Source organism: Camelus bactrianus, chromosome 5, assembly GCF_048773025.1.
Source record: "Camelus bactrianus isolate YW-2024 breed Bactrian camel chromosome 5, ASM4877302v1, whole genome shotgun sequence".
Lineage (NCBI taxonomy): Eukaryota > Metazoa > Chordata > Mammalia > Artiodactyla > Camelidae > Camelus > Camelus bactrianus.
In genome coordinates, this window is record NC_133543.1 from 14473344 (window position 1) to 14489004 (window position 15661).

Below are 15661 nucleotides of genomic sequence, written 5' to 3' on the forward strand. Positions count from 1 at the left end.
CAGGAATTGAACCCAGGACCCCAGGCATGCTAAGCACGTGCTCTACCTCTGAGCTATACCTTCTCCATCGCCCTGAGTTCCGTCAATTTTTGTTACCCACAATTTGGCAGTTACCCAAATAATGAGACTCTATAGACAATTTAGAGTTGGTACATTTGTACAGCTGGACAGATAGTTGAGGCAATAGAAGATTCAGTTTACATCTTTGTTTTCTGTAATCATAAGAAGGACTATTTCATAGCTATGTTTTGTTTTCTAGAACTCACCAGGTCTTAAATTGCTTATTAGATATTTTCCAAATGGAGGTCAGGATGGTGGCATCATTGAATAAAAAGCACAAAACAAAACACTCCTTAAGGCTACCCTTGGTGAAGTATTAACTATTTCACTTCATCTAGAATTCTATAAGATCATGACATGATATGTTAGTTTTAAATTATCAACCCTTGGCTATAAGTTGTGCTTTCCCATTTTTTGTATTGTTTCTTGTTTTCTGGAGTGTCTGACACCCTTCAATTATCTGCTATCAGATATACTGCAAAACATTCTATCAAAAAAAAAATACCCTGAAATCCAGTCATGGGATTGTTAATGTGAACAAGGCAGTACCAAGTTGCCTTAGAATGCATGGTTTAGGTGGAAATGTAATGAGTGAAACAGCAGAACATAATTAGCAAGTGGAGGCCATATTTGTCCAGAAAGGGAGTGGGAGGAGAAAGGCATTCAGAAGTTCATGTATGAAGAACCTACCATGTCCCAAAGCACACTCTTTCAAACACGAGCTGCTGGCCCTGATTGTATCATAGATGGCTGTGGAATTCAGAGACTTGAGTAAAAATCCTGATAAATCCTTCAGCATGTCTGCATGGAATAGCTCATAAACAGATCCATGCATAAGAAAGATTAACTAGTAGAGATTGTACAATATTATTTTTTTTCAATAAGAGATAAAGCCTTAATGTGCCCTGAAGTGATCCTTTCTTTTCTTCAGGATTCAGAATTCCCCATCTTAGGACACTGCCAAGTATAAGGCAGCCTCATTGCACCAAGCACCAAGTCTGGGAATCTCAGGGGAAAGTTTTGAGGAAATCAAAGGAGGCTTGAGAGATCAAAGAACAGCCTATGTGAGGAAACAACAATCCTTAACTCTCAGCATCACTTCCCCAAAGGCAATTATCTCATTAAATCTCATGGGAAAGGAGTGAAGGGCCTTTCTGAAAGTCAAGATCCCGGGACTGGATTAGACACGCATTTACCAACAAGGCAAATGTATAAAAATATTGCTTTTAGAGCAATGTGATCACTTCTGACTACTCTTTGAAACCAGGAGAAAATCAATCTGCAGCAAAAAGTTTAGGTTGAACTTTGGGTAAATATTTCCAGTGAGATAATAAAATATGGGTAACAACCAGCAATAAAATAAATGTCAGTTAATCCTAGAATGACCATGGCCTAACCTGAAACAGAGAAAACCAAATCTGACTCCATACGAGATCTGTTCCTGTAGCTCCAACCCTGTGCTCTGCTTCCTGGGCTCAGTCCTGCTGGTTCTGCGCCTTTTGTAAAAGGATGTTGCCTGGAGCCTGAAATAGACAGGACAGCCCATTCTCAAGGCTCTGACCTTTAAGGGTGTAACACTTTTCCATTCATAGAGAGATAAAAAGTTGCAGAACAGAGAATAACATTTGTCCTGTTCGAGGTTTACAGGGACACCATGACCTGATCTACGTGGACAGTGGCAAGAACAAAGGATTCCAACACCAAGAAGTTTGCAACAACCAGCCACACCCTCTCCCCTTTTTAGTATAAAAGCTGCCTGAATTCTGACTTGGGGAAGATGGTTCTCCAGGACATTAGCCCCCCATCTTCTCGGTCTGCTGGCTTTCCAAATAAAGTCACTATCCCTTGGCCCACAACTCATCCCTTGAAATACTGGCCTGTTGCGCATTGAGCAGATTGAATTTGGACTCAGTAACAAACCTACCAAAAGACAAAGAGGTAAAAATGTCTCCAACAGAAGTCATTCACCCACCACTCACTCATGGCTTCAGCACCATTTATTAAATAATTTCTCTGTGCCAGAGAAGGGAAATCAAGGGTTAAAGAGTGGTCTGAAGCTCCAGGATTCCACATACTAAGAAAAAACATTCCCTAAATATCCTGCTTTAAAAAAAAAAAAAAAAAAGAACAATAGGTTTCCATTTTTGAATGATCAGATGGCCAGGATTTGAACCTTACAGCATTCTCTCTTCCTATGTTATGCCATATCACTTGATACCAGGGTGAAGTAGGGGCAAGAAGCAAAGAACAGGGTTATTAAAAATCACATAAAAATGCCTGCACCTACTTATGAATAAATAAAAGAATGTTCTGCCGTGAAGAAAGAGAGCTTCATCTTAGTTCTACTTGGTTGTTTGGAGGAGAAAACTCTTCATCTGGGCTATGGGCCATGGGAAGGGGAACACTCTGGATCATGTCCCTGTCCCGTCCAACTTACCCCCCTGCCAGTCTTTTTATCATTCTACCACCATCCTCTGTACCCTGACATGCACCCCTCTACCAGCCACCACCCGCACAGCCCGACACCCTCCTGTGCTGTCTCCAGGTTGTAGATGGTTTTCTCTCCTGGTCTCACCAGCCCATTGGTCTGAAGTAGGTGGATCAGAAAGCACCTGAATGGGTGGGTTTCTCGACGTTGAGTCATTGTATTGAGGGAAAGGGCCTTGGTAAACCATCATCAACCATGAGATTGCTATTCATTACAAGTTTTCTCATTTCTTTGTTTTCCTTCCTGTTTAGTTCTCTGGCTGGGATGGAAAGCCCAGGAGAAGTCAGCTCCATGAAAAACCCCATTCAGACGTCTCCCTGGGCCTTCCCTTCACTCTGAGAAGGACCCGTGCTCTGTGGTCATTGAGTTCCTTCTTTTGCCTCCCGCCACCCACCTCCCTCTCCTGAGCTGCCTTCCTTTCTCCCCCACCCACAGCATACTCACTTTTGCCATGTACTTGGGCCTCATTGAAATATATGACAGCAAGCTATTCAGTTCCAGAGGTTTATTAAAACAGAATAAAATATCAACAATTACCAGAATCTCAGGAGATAGCTGAGGATCTCCAAGCAGCCCCAGTTTGCAAAGAAACAGTGAAGTGAGGTGATTTGAGAGGCCCTGGGAGCCGTCTCTCTGGCATCCTCACTGGCTACCATAACTCACAACGCCAACTTAGCAGCTCCTGTGATGGGGTCAGCGAGGCCACCCTAGCACCTAGCTGGGATTCCAACTCTGCCCCCTTCGTCATGTGATCTTATCCAAGCCACTGATCTTCTCAGAACCTCCATTTTCTTCTCTGGCAAAAGGAGAGAATAAAACCAACCTCAAGGGTTGTTGGAATAATGTGAGATAGTGTCTGTAAAATACTAAGAACACCTAAGTGTATGATACTTAACATTTCTAAGAGCTAATATTGTCTAGGAGTCATAATATATTAAACTGCTGTCTACTAAATGCTATACCAGCTCAGATCAGTATTCTGATTATGTTTACCAAGAGCAGAAAGTTGTGGAAGTTTCTAAGGTAAGGATGTCAGAGCTCTCTTAGAAGCATCCAGACACCAATAGCACTAAAACGGGGATCCTTGTCTGAAATGAACACTTGAAATGTATGGAAAGCCAATCTGACCACATTATCTAAGCATCAGGCTGGAAGAATCTTAAAGAACATAATTAATTCACAGCAGTGCCTGATTTTGCACTTATCCCTTCTGTAGAAGGTAATAGAATTGGATAGATAAATAATGGATGCATTTCCACAAGGCTCTGCCCGGTTTCATTCTGAATGTATATTCTACATCCATAATCCCTGTGACAGACCAAGCCATCTCATGGTTATAGGATTTGACCTTCTCCCCTGCCTCTATCTCCTATAAATACCCCATGTGAAGACTGTACAAAAACCACACCAAGATGCTCATCTTTTGGGGAAGTCATGATTTTTATATTCTCTCACATTTCCCTGTGTGAACACATAGAATGATTCCACCTCCCTATGCTACACTAATTTTAGTTAACTTCTTCCAGTTTTTCAAAACTTAACTCCACTTTTCCTTCAAATCTATCCCGGCCCATGTGCACCCCAGGTCTGATCCATTTGTGCTGATATCTATAACCAAAATCATCACAATGATGCACTTATTGCTAAATAGCCAGCCTTTTCTTGTCTACTGTTCTGTGAGTTCCTTGAGGGCAGGGATGGTAACGCTCTTGACTTTCTCTGCACAGCAGACTGCCCAGAGCAGACACTCATCAGACATGAGGTATACGAGTAAATGTCAGATGGAACAGTACATACAGTTGCTCCATAACAAATTATTTTTCAGATTCATTTATGACTTGTCCTAAGACAATGACACCTAGCAGAGTTCAGTCTGAATTTCAGCCCCTGCTCCCTCTTGAGAATGATAGAAGGAACTTGCTGATCTCACCTGGATTGGTAAAGTCCCTCAGAAAAGTGATCTGGGCCAGCATGGCATTTAGTAGACAGCAATTTAATATATTCCAACTCCTAGATAACATTGTCACTTGAGGTTACCTGTCATACACTGAAATGCTCTCAGTATTTCATATACTACATCTCATATGATAGATATATGAGATGCTCACCATGTTACTCCAGGACTCTTATGGGTGAAACGGGCATCTTTACCCAGGGAAGTTCAAACCATTTGTCCTGATCCTTAGTAGAATGGTTGTTGAACAAAACCTGAATCTAAAATTAAATGGTGATGTCCTGATCAAGGTTGCTTGCCACAGAGGGTTGGACATGATAAGGGTTTTTTTTCCCCTCTGGCTTTAAAGGAAATGGAAAAGATTATGAAATATGCAACAACCGGTGTTGACAAAGGCATGATGGCATCAGAGTTGAGGCAAAGTTTCTCTGAGCCCGGCCGAGATGATGATGTGTCAAGTCAACATGAAGGGCTCAAAGGTTAGTGAGGGACTGAGTAGGTCCGAGGAGGGAAAGACTGGAATCTGAGTTGGAGAGACGATCAGTGGAAAGTTCCGGAGAAGAAAGTGCAGACTCACATCAACGCGAAGTTGGTCTATTTCCACTTCTAAGTGATGTGACATCATTACGCAGCACCGGCCCTCAGTGTTCAGTAAATTAAGCCCAGCCCTGGACCTTTGTTCCCTCAGAAGGGAAGGCAGTGTTCAGTGTGGAAAGGGTTCTGCCCAAGAAAATGAAAGAGTGAGCGAAGATCCAAAATTCAGCCCAAAAGCAAGTGAGAGTTGAAAGTACTTGGGAGAAACACGCCCCGTCCTCAGTCACTCTTTGTATGTTACCTCCCATATCAACCTCTCTGATTAAACACAACGAAATGAAGATGTTTCCATTGAAGTCTATAAATCTATAAATGTCTAATGTCACGCGGAGTGAAGAAAAATTGAAGAATCAAAACAAAATGAGTGAGTCTAAGCTGTTGGTTGCAGAGGGTTGTGAATATGTTGTCATGGCAACACAACCTTTTAACCTTGCCCACCTCTCTCAAGCTTGGAGATCACCCCTCCTCCTCAAAGATGGTCTAAGTTCATCTATTCAGCTAGCTGCCATCAATGTCTACTGTACACAGAGTTGGGCTTGAGGGGTAGAATATTAAGAGAGACACAGTTTACAAACAGAACACGAGTTATTTTCGATCTGCAGACCTCCTAGGATGCTGTGATAGAAGTCACTGCAGGGTAGAGAAGGGGCCAAGAGAACGGAGAAGTCCATTCAACTTCATCTGATTTTACCCACGTGAAGAGTGCGAGGTGGGGAGGCGGTACCCAGGACAGGTGTCTGGGGCCCAGCATCCCTACGGCACCCTGGAACGGTGGTCCATCCAGCATGACCTTGATGGAGCCACACGTTTGGTCTCTTCCTCACTGAACTGCGATTTGGACTTGAACTAAAATTTCATTTGAAACCATCCCCCCGTCATCAATTTAAACAGCAGAGGAAAAGCACGTGACAGAAATTTCAGCTGGGTTGAGAGAAGCGTGACATGGGAATCGTTAACCGTGCTTGAGTGTGATGGAGCGAGCACAGGTACAAAGCCAGAACCAGAGAACGTCTTAAATTCAGCCAAGACAAAAGCTGGCTGGGAAACGTCCTGCGCATATGCTCACGATCGACACAGCGAAAAGCAAGCCGCTGACCTGCAGGGCAGAGGAAAGCGGCTGTTACGGACATGTGAACGAAACGCTAAACTTTATCGACCAGAGTAACTCAGTGTGGGGCAGTCAGAGAGACTCTGGTCTCAGCTATACCTGACTTCACATTTTGGATCTGCCACTCAGTCGACGTGTGTGACCTGGAGAAAATACTTAACTTCTCTGTAATCTTCATTCCTCACCCTTAAGATGCGAAAGTGAGAAGATTATGAAGAATCAATAAGCTGTTATGAGGACTAAATAGATGCTCTCAATAAGATAATAATAGATGCTCATTTTCTTTGCTCTATTTTTATTGGCAACACTAGGGCAGGCTGGTGACTGGATCCTCAGTGGGTCAATGTGGGAATGAGGAAACTGTATAGTGACACCTCCCTGCCTCCCACACTCTGTACCCAGACCCACAGCCTACCCAGTATAAAATCCCGACTAAATCCCAAAGCTAATGTTGCCATATTCTTTTGTTTAAAGTGAAAGTTTCAGAATATAAGGAGGTGATGACGTGGCAACAGGCTTTGTGTTAGGAGCGTCAGTCCTGGCCCTGAAAGTACTAGAAATGGCGATTTTCAAGGTCGAGCACAATCACAATTGTTCAGGGGCCCAAGTTCATACTGCATTGGGACATCTGATGCCCCACTTAGTACAGAGAGACCACGGCGCCCCCTTACCATTCATCCTTGTCGGCGTCACAATTGCAGAAGTGTCTAACATCCAGGCAGGTCTCGTCCAGGCCGCACGCACACTGCTGGACCCCAGGGGGGACGCCGCCCCAGTAGGGGTGCCTCTCACCGGATCGCCCGATCCACCAGGTCAGTGGGGTTCCATCTGAAAGACAAGATACTTCACAAGTCAGAGTGGAGCAGCCTGGAGAGGGCACCGAGGGTGTCCCAGGAACCGACGTGAAAATGTTTTGAAGAATCTCTATGTCTGTGAGTCAGTTTCTGTTTTTTAAAAAATGCCAGAAACGAATACAACATTGTAAATAGACTATACTTCAATTTAAATTTTTTTTAAAAAATTAAAATATACGTATGCTCTTACGAGCAACACTACCACAAAAAATATTTCTATAGTAGAATATTGGTTAATCACAATGTTCAGACTCAGGGTCACACGGTCAAATGCTAACCAAATCAAGCAGGCATCACAATTGGGAACACAGGACTAGATTTTAGACCAACAAAACTGAATACATAGATACAAAATTAATTTTCTTTTAAAACCACCAAAGGAATAACAACACCATGATGGCCAAGATGAGCCTGACCTTAGTCCTCAGTTTCTAGCAGGGGAAAGGTGCAGAGAGGTGGACACTAAGGTGAAGGGGAGAGAGATGGCTCAGAAGAGGGGCAGCCCTGTCCCCTTGATTTCAGTCATGACAAAGATTAGCCCCAAGGTTACCATAGCGTTTGAATTGTTTTAAAGAGAAGTCATACGTTTCAAGTTCAAAGATCTGGACAAAAAATATATTATGAAGGTCACTCACTGTTGCATGAGCCAAAGACATCCTTCTAAGTGTCATATTTAACCCATACAAAGCCAGGATGCCACCTCTAATTTCTGGGTTTTGTAGTTAATGGAAAACTATTTTTGAATTTTTTCTTTGTCATCTTTTTTTTTTCCTTTGCTAAGTTTAGTGTGGTAAAAACCTGTTGAAGTTTTTCTTTTATGATTGGGACGATTTCAGTAGATAAAAATATTATCCAGAAGATGATACTATATCCAAAACAGCAAGTGTAGACAGAGATGGAGGGGTTATACACCATTAGGCTGAATGGGGTTAGGTCTAGGTTCCTTTGGAAACCACTGTATTGTTTCTGTTGGGCACACAACAGGCACTTAATATGTGTTTATTTAAAAAACAATGAAAGAAATTGTTCTTGAGAGCCATTTGTTATGATTTATCATTTTGAAGTGGAAGAGTAACATTTGTCTGAGGATGCTCCTAGGTGGAAATTTGGATCAGTCAAGACATGATTTCGCATGATATCAAACATATCATGATTTACAAACATATCATTTACAATTTACTCTGTGTAGACAAATAGCAATAACTTTCTCTGAATTGCTGTTGCTGCTAATGTCCTTATGGGAGTCACTGAGGCAAGGAGGAAGAGAATGGCAATCTCAAGAGTTCAAGAACCTGTAGGTCATGAGAAGAAGGTAAAAAGATACCATGAAAAGCAGAAGTATCTTAAGAGTGTGAGTCAGGGGACAGCCAGCCTCAGGGGCTAGTTTCAGCCCCAAATACCTCCCTTCACTCGATCTAAAATGTTTCAAGTCTTTTTATTATCTTTTCTTTTTTTTTTACTTTTTTATTGAAATATAGTTGATTTGCAATGTTCTGCTAGCTTCTGGTATACAGCATGGTCATTCAGTGATACACACAAGTGTGTATATTCCTTTTCATATGCTTTTTCATTATAGGCTATTACAAGGTATTGAATACAGTTCCCTGCGCTGTACAGCAGGACCTTGTTGTTTATCTATTCTTTACATAGTAGTTTGTAGTCTAGTTAGAGGTGTTTGTTAACCAGCGTCTTCTTTTAAGGAATAATCCTAAATGGTGTCAATCCACTTGACCTTGTTTTGAACAGCTGAAGAGCACTGGGCGCTAGCTCAAATGAACTGCTTTCTTTCTAACTCCCAACTTCGATAACCCATCCTCACGTCCCTAGACGGCTGGTGGGTTTATTTAGAGCATCAGACACTTTCAGGACTAGGGTCAGCTTAGATCAGTCACGCCAGAGTGTGAGTCCAGGTGACACAAGGGTGAAGCTTTGCATCTTTGAGTACGCTTGCTGATGCTGGCTTTGGGCCCAGCAGTGGGAAGACGTCTCTCCACGTCTCCCTCCTCCTGGTCCTGCCCAGACCTCTTCTCCCTATGGCATCATTAGGAAGCCACTGTTTGAAACAATGAGATTTCTGCACATACTACAGGTATTTTATTTCACTGACTGTAGTTGAGCATTTTGAGCTTAAAAAACGAGAGAGGAGAAAGGAGCCACCGAATTTGTAAGGACGAACTGTCACGGGTGATTGTACTAAATGTTTCATGGCATGATCAAAACACAGATCATCCAAACACTGGTTCAGGAAAGAGTCTGGAAACCAATGAAAGCATTTTATATACTCGTTCTTTCTAAATAGGATATAATTTCTAAAGGAACGTCTGGTCGGAAGGAAAAACAACCTTACCCATATCATAAAATAATGGTAGACATTCATCACAGTCAAGCTCTGTCTCACAGCTTGCTGGTCAGGATGATTCAATCAGGACAATCATCTAATAGTGGGATTAAGAGCGAGTCAGTGACATTAGGAATTAATTTTATAATGTTGTTCAACATTCTCTTCTCCTTGCCTATTTAATTGAAGCGAGCCCCAAAAGGCGGGTGGTGGTGCAGACAAGATGAATGATGTCACCTCTCAAACACATGATGAGTGACTTTGATGAGGTCACTTAAACCTATCCTGGACAAAGCTCCCTAGAAGGTACCACAGGGCCCTCTGCAGCAGGGCAAAGACACAACGGAGAACCCCAGTGATTCTATTTGCAATGTTTTGGATTTTTGATTTAATAATATTTTCCATTCTGATGGCATTTTATTGGACGAGCTGTAAGGAAGAGTCCTAGGAAGCTTGTTCAAAGTCACACAGTAATTGAAGGCCAGCCTGGACTCAAGGCTCCAGGTCCCTGAACCCCACACCACATGGTTCGTACCCTGAACACCCCCTTCCCAAAGGCTCACAGACCTTTTGCCTTTTAAAAGTGCGAAAAGACACAGAGATAAGGTAAGAAAACTTGAAGGTAAAAATGACCAGCTAGAGAAAAATGACCACTATTATAAATTTGCAGGAAATGATCATAGTAAATGAAGTCTGTGATGTGGGACTAAGATCGTTAGTTTGTGCAGAACTTCTCTGACGTGACAAACTCGAAAGCAGTAGTTTTTAGCTGTCAGGTGACACGAGGGAGGAGAATTCCTGTATCCACATCAAATAAGCCTTCCTTGTGTTGAGCCCCCGAGATGGGATGATTCCTATTTATAGCTTAACCTGGACTGATTAATACAGTAAACAGTAACGCATGAGAGGAGAGGGGGGTAGAGCTCAGTGGTAGAGCATGTGCTTAGCAAGCACGAGGTCCTGGGTTCAATCCCCGGTACCTCCATTAAATAAATAAATAAGTAACCTACTTACCTCCCTTCCCCACCCCACCCCCAAAAAGAAAATAAGTAAAATTTAAAATAATGAGAAAGAAATTAAGAAAACTAAAATACCTAATCTACACACAGTCAGGGAAATAGAGAATTACAGTAAATCTCTGTACTAAAAGGTCGTGTGTCTATACTAGTAATGCTAATTAAAAAACAAACAGACAAACAAAAACACCCAGCAGTGTGGATTGAGCATTTAAAATATTCCAGGCAGTTCTTTGCACTTTTTTATATTCTAGTTCACTCAATCTCCACAACGACCTTATGAGGCAAATACTTTTATCTCCTTTTGCAGATGAGGAAACAAGGGGTTTAGGCAGAAGACACATTGCTCGCCCAAGGTAACTGACTCAGCTGGTAAATTGCAGACCCTGGCCAAAGCCACAGTGATCTCTTGTAGGTGATAGCAAGAGACTCAAAAGGAAAATCCTTGCCTCCATGATTGTTCTGTCGATTGAAACAAAAATCACACAACGTGAGAGTTGTGGGTTAAGTTTCATTTGGGGCAAAATGAGGACTATAGCCCGGGAGACAGCATCCCAGATAGCTCTGAGAAACTCTTCCAAAGAGGCAGGGGGAGCTCAGTATGACACATGATTTCAGTGAAGGGGGCATGAAGTCAAGCACACGTTTAGATAGAGTCTGCTGCTAGTCACGAGGAGCAGATGTCACCATTAATGATTTTAGTGCTTTTCTGCATATGAGGAGATGTGAGACTTGAGCTCCTAAAATCTTCTCTTGAAAATATCTGACTATCTGAAGGCCTGTTCAGCAGTTTTCCCAGAGCACACAGTGCCTCATTCCTGATCTCCACCCTGAACTCCTTTCAGGGAGTGCTGGAGGTCAGCGGCTGCAGCGGCTCATGACTTAATCCAAGCAGCATTAGATGGCAAGTGCCAGCGTGATCCAAACCTTGTCGAGGCAGGTGACAAGTGCCAATTTTTAGTCAGCAGTTCCAGCCCCTAAAAGTTATTCTTAGAGCAGGAAATAGGGACTTTTAAGTTTATATCAGATGATTTAGCTCTGATTAACATCATCTGGTATTAGCTCCTTACAAGGATAAACCAAAACATCTTATGATGGCTCTGAAGACCTCATGGATCTGGTTCCTGACTTCTCAGCTGTATTTCCTTCCATGATCCAGTCCCGTCCACCTGCACTGATGGTCCACAGGCCCACACACGTGCACTTCCAGGTCTGCTGCTTCTGCCCAAATCCACCCTCTCCTGGGTTTTCCCAGGGGCCAACTGTGCTGTATCATGGGATCCTGGAATTCAACTCACCTCCTCCCCATGGACCTTACCTACAGTACTCCAAAGTCACCCCATTATTTCCTTAGGCATACTTACTATACCTGAAATCTGACTTTTGTCTCTTTTTGTTGTTCATTTAGTATGTGCCTCATACATCACCCCTCATCAGAATTAGAGCCAGGGCTTCTGAGTTCCCACTCATGACTGCATCCCTAGCATGTAGAATAATCCTGGTCTGTGCTAAGAGCTAAATACTGACTTGTTGAATAAACAAATGACTAAACGCCAAGAAAAAAAACATCAACATAGAAAGATTTGCCAAAAATGACATTCCGGATTTGCAGACACACACACTACTATGTATAAAATAGATAAACAAGGTCCTGATGGAGAGCACAGGGAGCTGTATTCAACACCTTGTAACAGCCTATAATGGAAAAGAAAATGAAGAACATATATGTGTATGTACATATAACTGACCCACTGTGGGGTACACCAGAAATTGATGCAAACTGTAAACTGACTATACGTCAGTGAAAAATAATGTAAATTAATTAAAAATTTTAAAATCACACACACACACAAATAGGTGACCAACAAAGTCCTCAGAACTATATTCAATATCTTGTAATAACCTATAATGAAAATAATATAAAAAGAAATATATATACAAATATGTATATAACTTAATCACTATGCTGTATGCCAGAAATTAACATCATAAACCAACTATATTTCAATTAAAAAGCAAAAACAAAACTTATTACAGGAGTGTATATGATCGTGCTGCCTTTAGTCTTTACATGGGTATATTCACCTTTTGTATTTTAGGCCATCACTGAAGACATTAAACATCTTTTTTTTGGTCATTGTAGTGGTAGACCCAGAGAATGACACCTATCAAAGCTTTGACTAAGTGCTTACTATAAACATGGCATAGAATGAGATCATCACACAGGAAGGTGTCCACACACCAGCTCATTTGTGTTTTTAACACAATGATATAAAGCATCTACAATGGACTAGACACTTGCCTGGCAAGAGTATAAAAATACAAAACAAATGTCAGCCTTGCCGACAGGACCCTCACAGTGTAGCAAATGAGAAGAACACGTTAAACATTATCTTTAATGCAAGTTAGAATTAAGTAAATTTGAAGTAGAATTTTAAAGAACACGTCGAATGTCAAGAGGGAAAAACAAGCTAATGTTTAGTGAAGCGCACAATTCTAGAGAAAACCCCAAAGTCATTTCTATTTTGAATACGCTTGCCATTTCTGTTTTCCAGCCAGGGAAATGAGGCTGGATTTCCATACCATTAGCATTCAAAACAAGGTTTGCACAACTTATGTCATTCAACTCTCCCTCCCAACAGCTCCGTGAAGATTTTCATTTTTATTTCACAGACAAATGGAAGCTAGGAAAAGACGAGTAAATTTCTCAAGATGACACAGATAAATAAACTTGTGTTTAGATCTTATGGGTCCAAACCCCAACAACGGTTTTGTGATCTCATATGAAACATAATTTTACGATGGGAATAAAAGGGTGTCACAGGTCTTCACTGAAGTTGATCTTAGGTCAAAATTATAAATATGAATCACAGAATTATTTTATTGGTATAAAGCTGCAGGGCTTTATTGAGTGTACATCCCCGACTCTCTTGGGAATATTTCAAACTATTTTGTCTCCCCAACTACGTCAGTCTATTTATTGATTTATCTATCACACAATGATTCAAACAGTAAAATTCCTGCAAAAATAAATGTTGTAATGATTACCATTGTTTCTAAGAAGACCAGTTTCCCTAAACTCCTAAAACTTTGCTTAACAGCTACGTAAGGGACTGAGCAACTGGAACTTCTGTCTAGAAATCTTAGATCAGTGATACGCAGCATAGTTTTCTGTCTGACTTTAATCACAACGATCTGGTGTGCTGGTAAGAACACGGAGTCACGGGGTCCTTTCCCAGACACTCAGGGAGTGGGGCCCCGAATTCTCCACTTCTACCGAACTCATCAAGTGCTGCTGGAATTTTACACCCTAAAATTCTAGAATCGCTGGTTAGAAGGTTGGAACCTTATTCAAAACGTTCAAACAGCACCCTTGTATTCTGGAAAAATTCTTGTTTAATGACACTACAGATTGCTAAGTACTAATAAGCTTCGTTTTAGGTTTAATTCCATCATTAAAATGCCCGAATTAGGTTTTATTAGTCCCAGCTAAAGACAGATATAAGAGGAGAGAAACAACATACAGAACAGAAATTAAGTTTCACTTGTCACTGAGAAAATGGTCCCTGAAGTCCACATGAGCTCATTTCTTCTATTTTGTCTTGGTCTATTGCAAACCTAGTCAGTGTGCATTTGATGACGCTAATTGTCTCACGAATTACTGTGTAAGCAATTCTCCCTAGAAGCTTCCCCAGTCATTCTTCCTTCTCTAGCTCCCAGCCCCACCCTACTTCGGCTCATTTTTTTGCAGCAAACTCTGTTCCTTACTTTAGAAAGATGAGGGAGGTTCCAGGTCAAGTTCTTTTAATTTTCTTCCACTCAGACTCAAAAGAAAAAAAAAAAAAGTGGCCACCTCCCACTTCCAGTGTCCAAGGGCCCTCCCGCCCTCACGTTACATTTGTTTGGGTGGAAAGAAGATGAATTTGCTCCTCTACCCGCTCCCTCCCTCTCTCCGTCTCCCCAGCAGTCTGTCCACCGCCCCTCCACTTAGCTGTGCCTACCCGAATCCCTCCCTTCGTGGGGCCTGGCCCTTAAAGATACGAGATATGTTTCCTTTGTCCTTCTTCCTAGATATTCTATCTGTTACTTACAAATGTCTACAAAAACTAGATTTCCCCAGCCCTGCATTCTTTCCTGAGTTGCTAGGTGCACATGAGGGTTCCATCAGTATTTTCCAATATGTCCTCACAAAGCGTGAAGAATATTTATGTGTTACTTGTTCTCCCATGTGTATATAGATGAAATATATGCACAGAGGTACTCACACATACATGTGCTCCAATAGCTCCTTGTCGGGGGAGAAGAGGTTCTTGCCTCGCACAGGAAAGAATTCAAGAGTGAGGCACGGTAGAGTGAAAGCAAGTTTATTAAGAAAGACACACACTCCACAGATAGAGCGAGGTCTGTCTCACTCAGAAGGGAAAACAGCTTAAGAGATACATGCTGCATAGGAAGAATGTGGGCCATCTCAGAAAGGTGAGAGAGAGAGAGACCAAGAGGTACGTGGTACTTAATTTAAAGTAGAAGTAGACACAGACTCCATAGACAGAGTGAGGGCCATCTCAGAAGGCAAGAGAGAGAGCGACCAGGAGGTGCGGGGTTGTTAGGTTTTATGGGCTCAGTAATTTCATGTGCTAATGAGTAGGAGAATTATTCCAACTATTTTGGTGAAGGGGTGAGGATTTCCAGGAATTGGGTCACCACCCACTTTTTGGCCTTTTAAATTCAGCCTGGGAACTGTCATGGTGCCTGTGGGTGCGCCATGAAGCTCAAGGTCCACTGAAAATCCAATCTTCCGCCATCTTGGTTCTAGCCAGTTGGTCGTGTCCTCAATGGCTGTGCCACTCCTTCCGTGGTGGTGCCCTGCGCCTTCTCCTCCCACTTCATCCTGACCTTCTACTAAATAAATCAATGACAGTGTGTTAAAGTGAGAAAGGAGTGAATGCTGAATGGCTAAACAAAATGCCCTTGCGATCGTTCGTGTTGAAAGACCGCCTCTAGGTCTCTGTTACCATTTACCAAGACAACCAACCCACTGTGGTTTAGAGCGTGGGTCTTTCAAGCATATTGTAAATTCCTTCTGATGATGGCATATTTTGTGGGATTTTTGTGTGAAAAACATGTAAAGCGTCAGCATTTCCTATCATTTAATCTATGGGGACCGATTTCATGTAAATTGCAGAAAGTTAGAAACACACACACTTCTCCATGCTCTTGGTAGCCTGAATGTTCTGTTTAATTTCTTCTTT

At 42.0% G+C, this 15661-nt stretch overlaps 1 protein-coding gene across 2 annotated transcripts in view; it reads right to left on the bottom strand.

Moving 5' to 3' along the window:
- Window positions 1-15661, bottom strand: part of CNTNAP5 (contactin associated protein family member 5) — a 733870-nt gene that overhangs the window by 140935 nt on the left and 577274 nt on the right. For both annotated transcript variants that reach the window (XM_045516101.2, XM_045516108.2), the window contains exon 14: window positions 6876-7032. In XM_045516101.2, the coding sequence (XP_045372057.2) occupies window positions 6876-7032 (157 nt within the window). The remainder of the gene's footprint in view (window positions 1-6875; window positions 7033-15661) is intronic.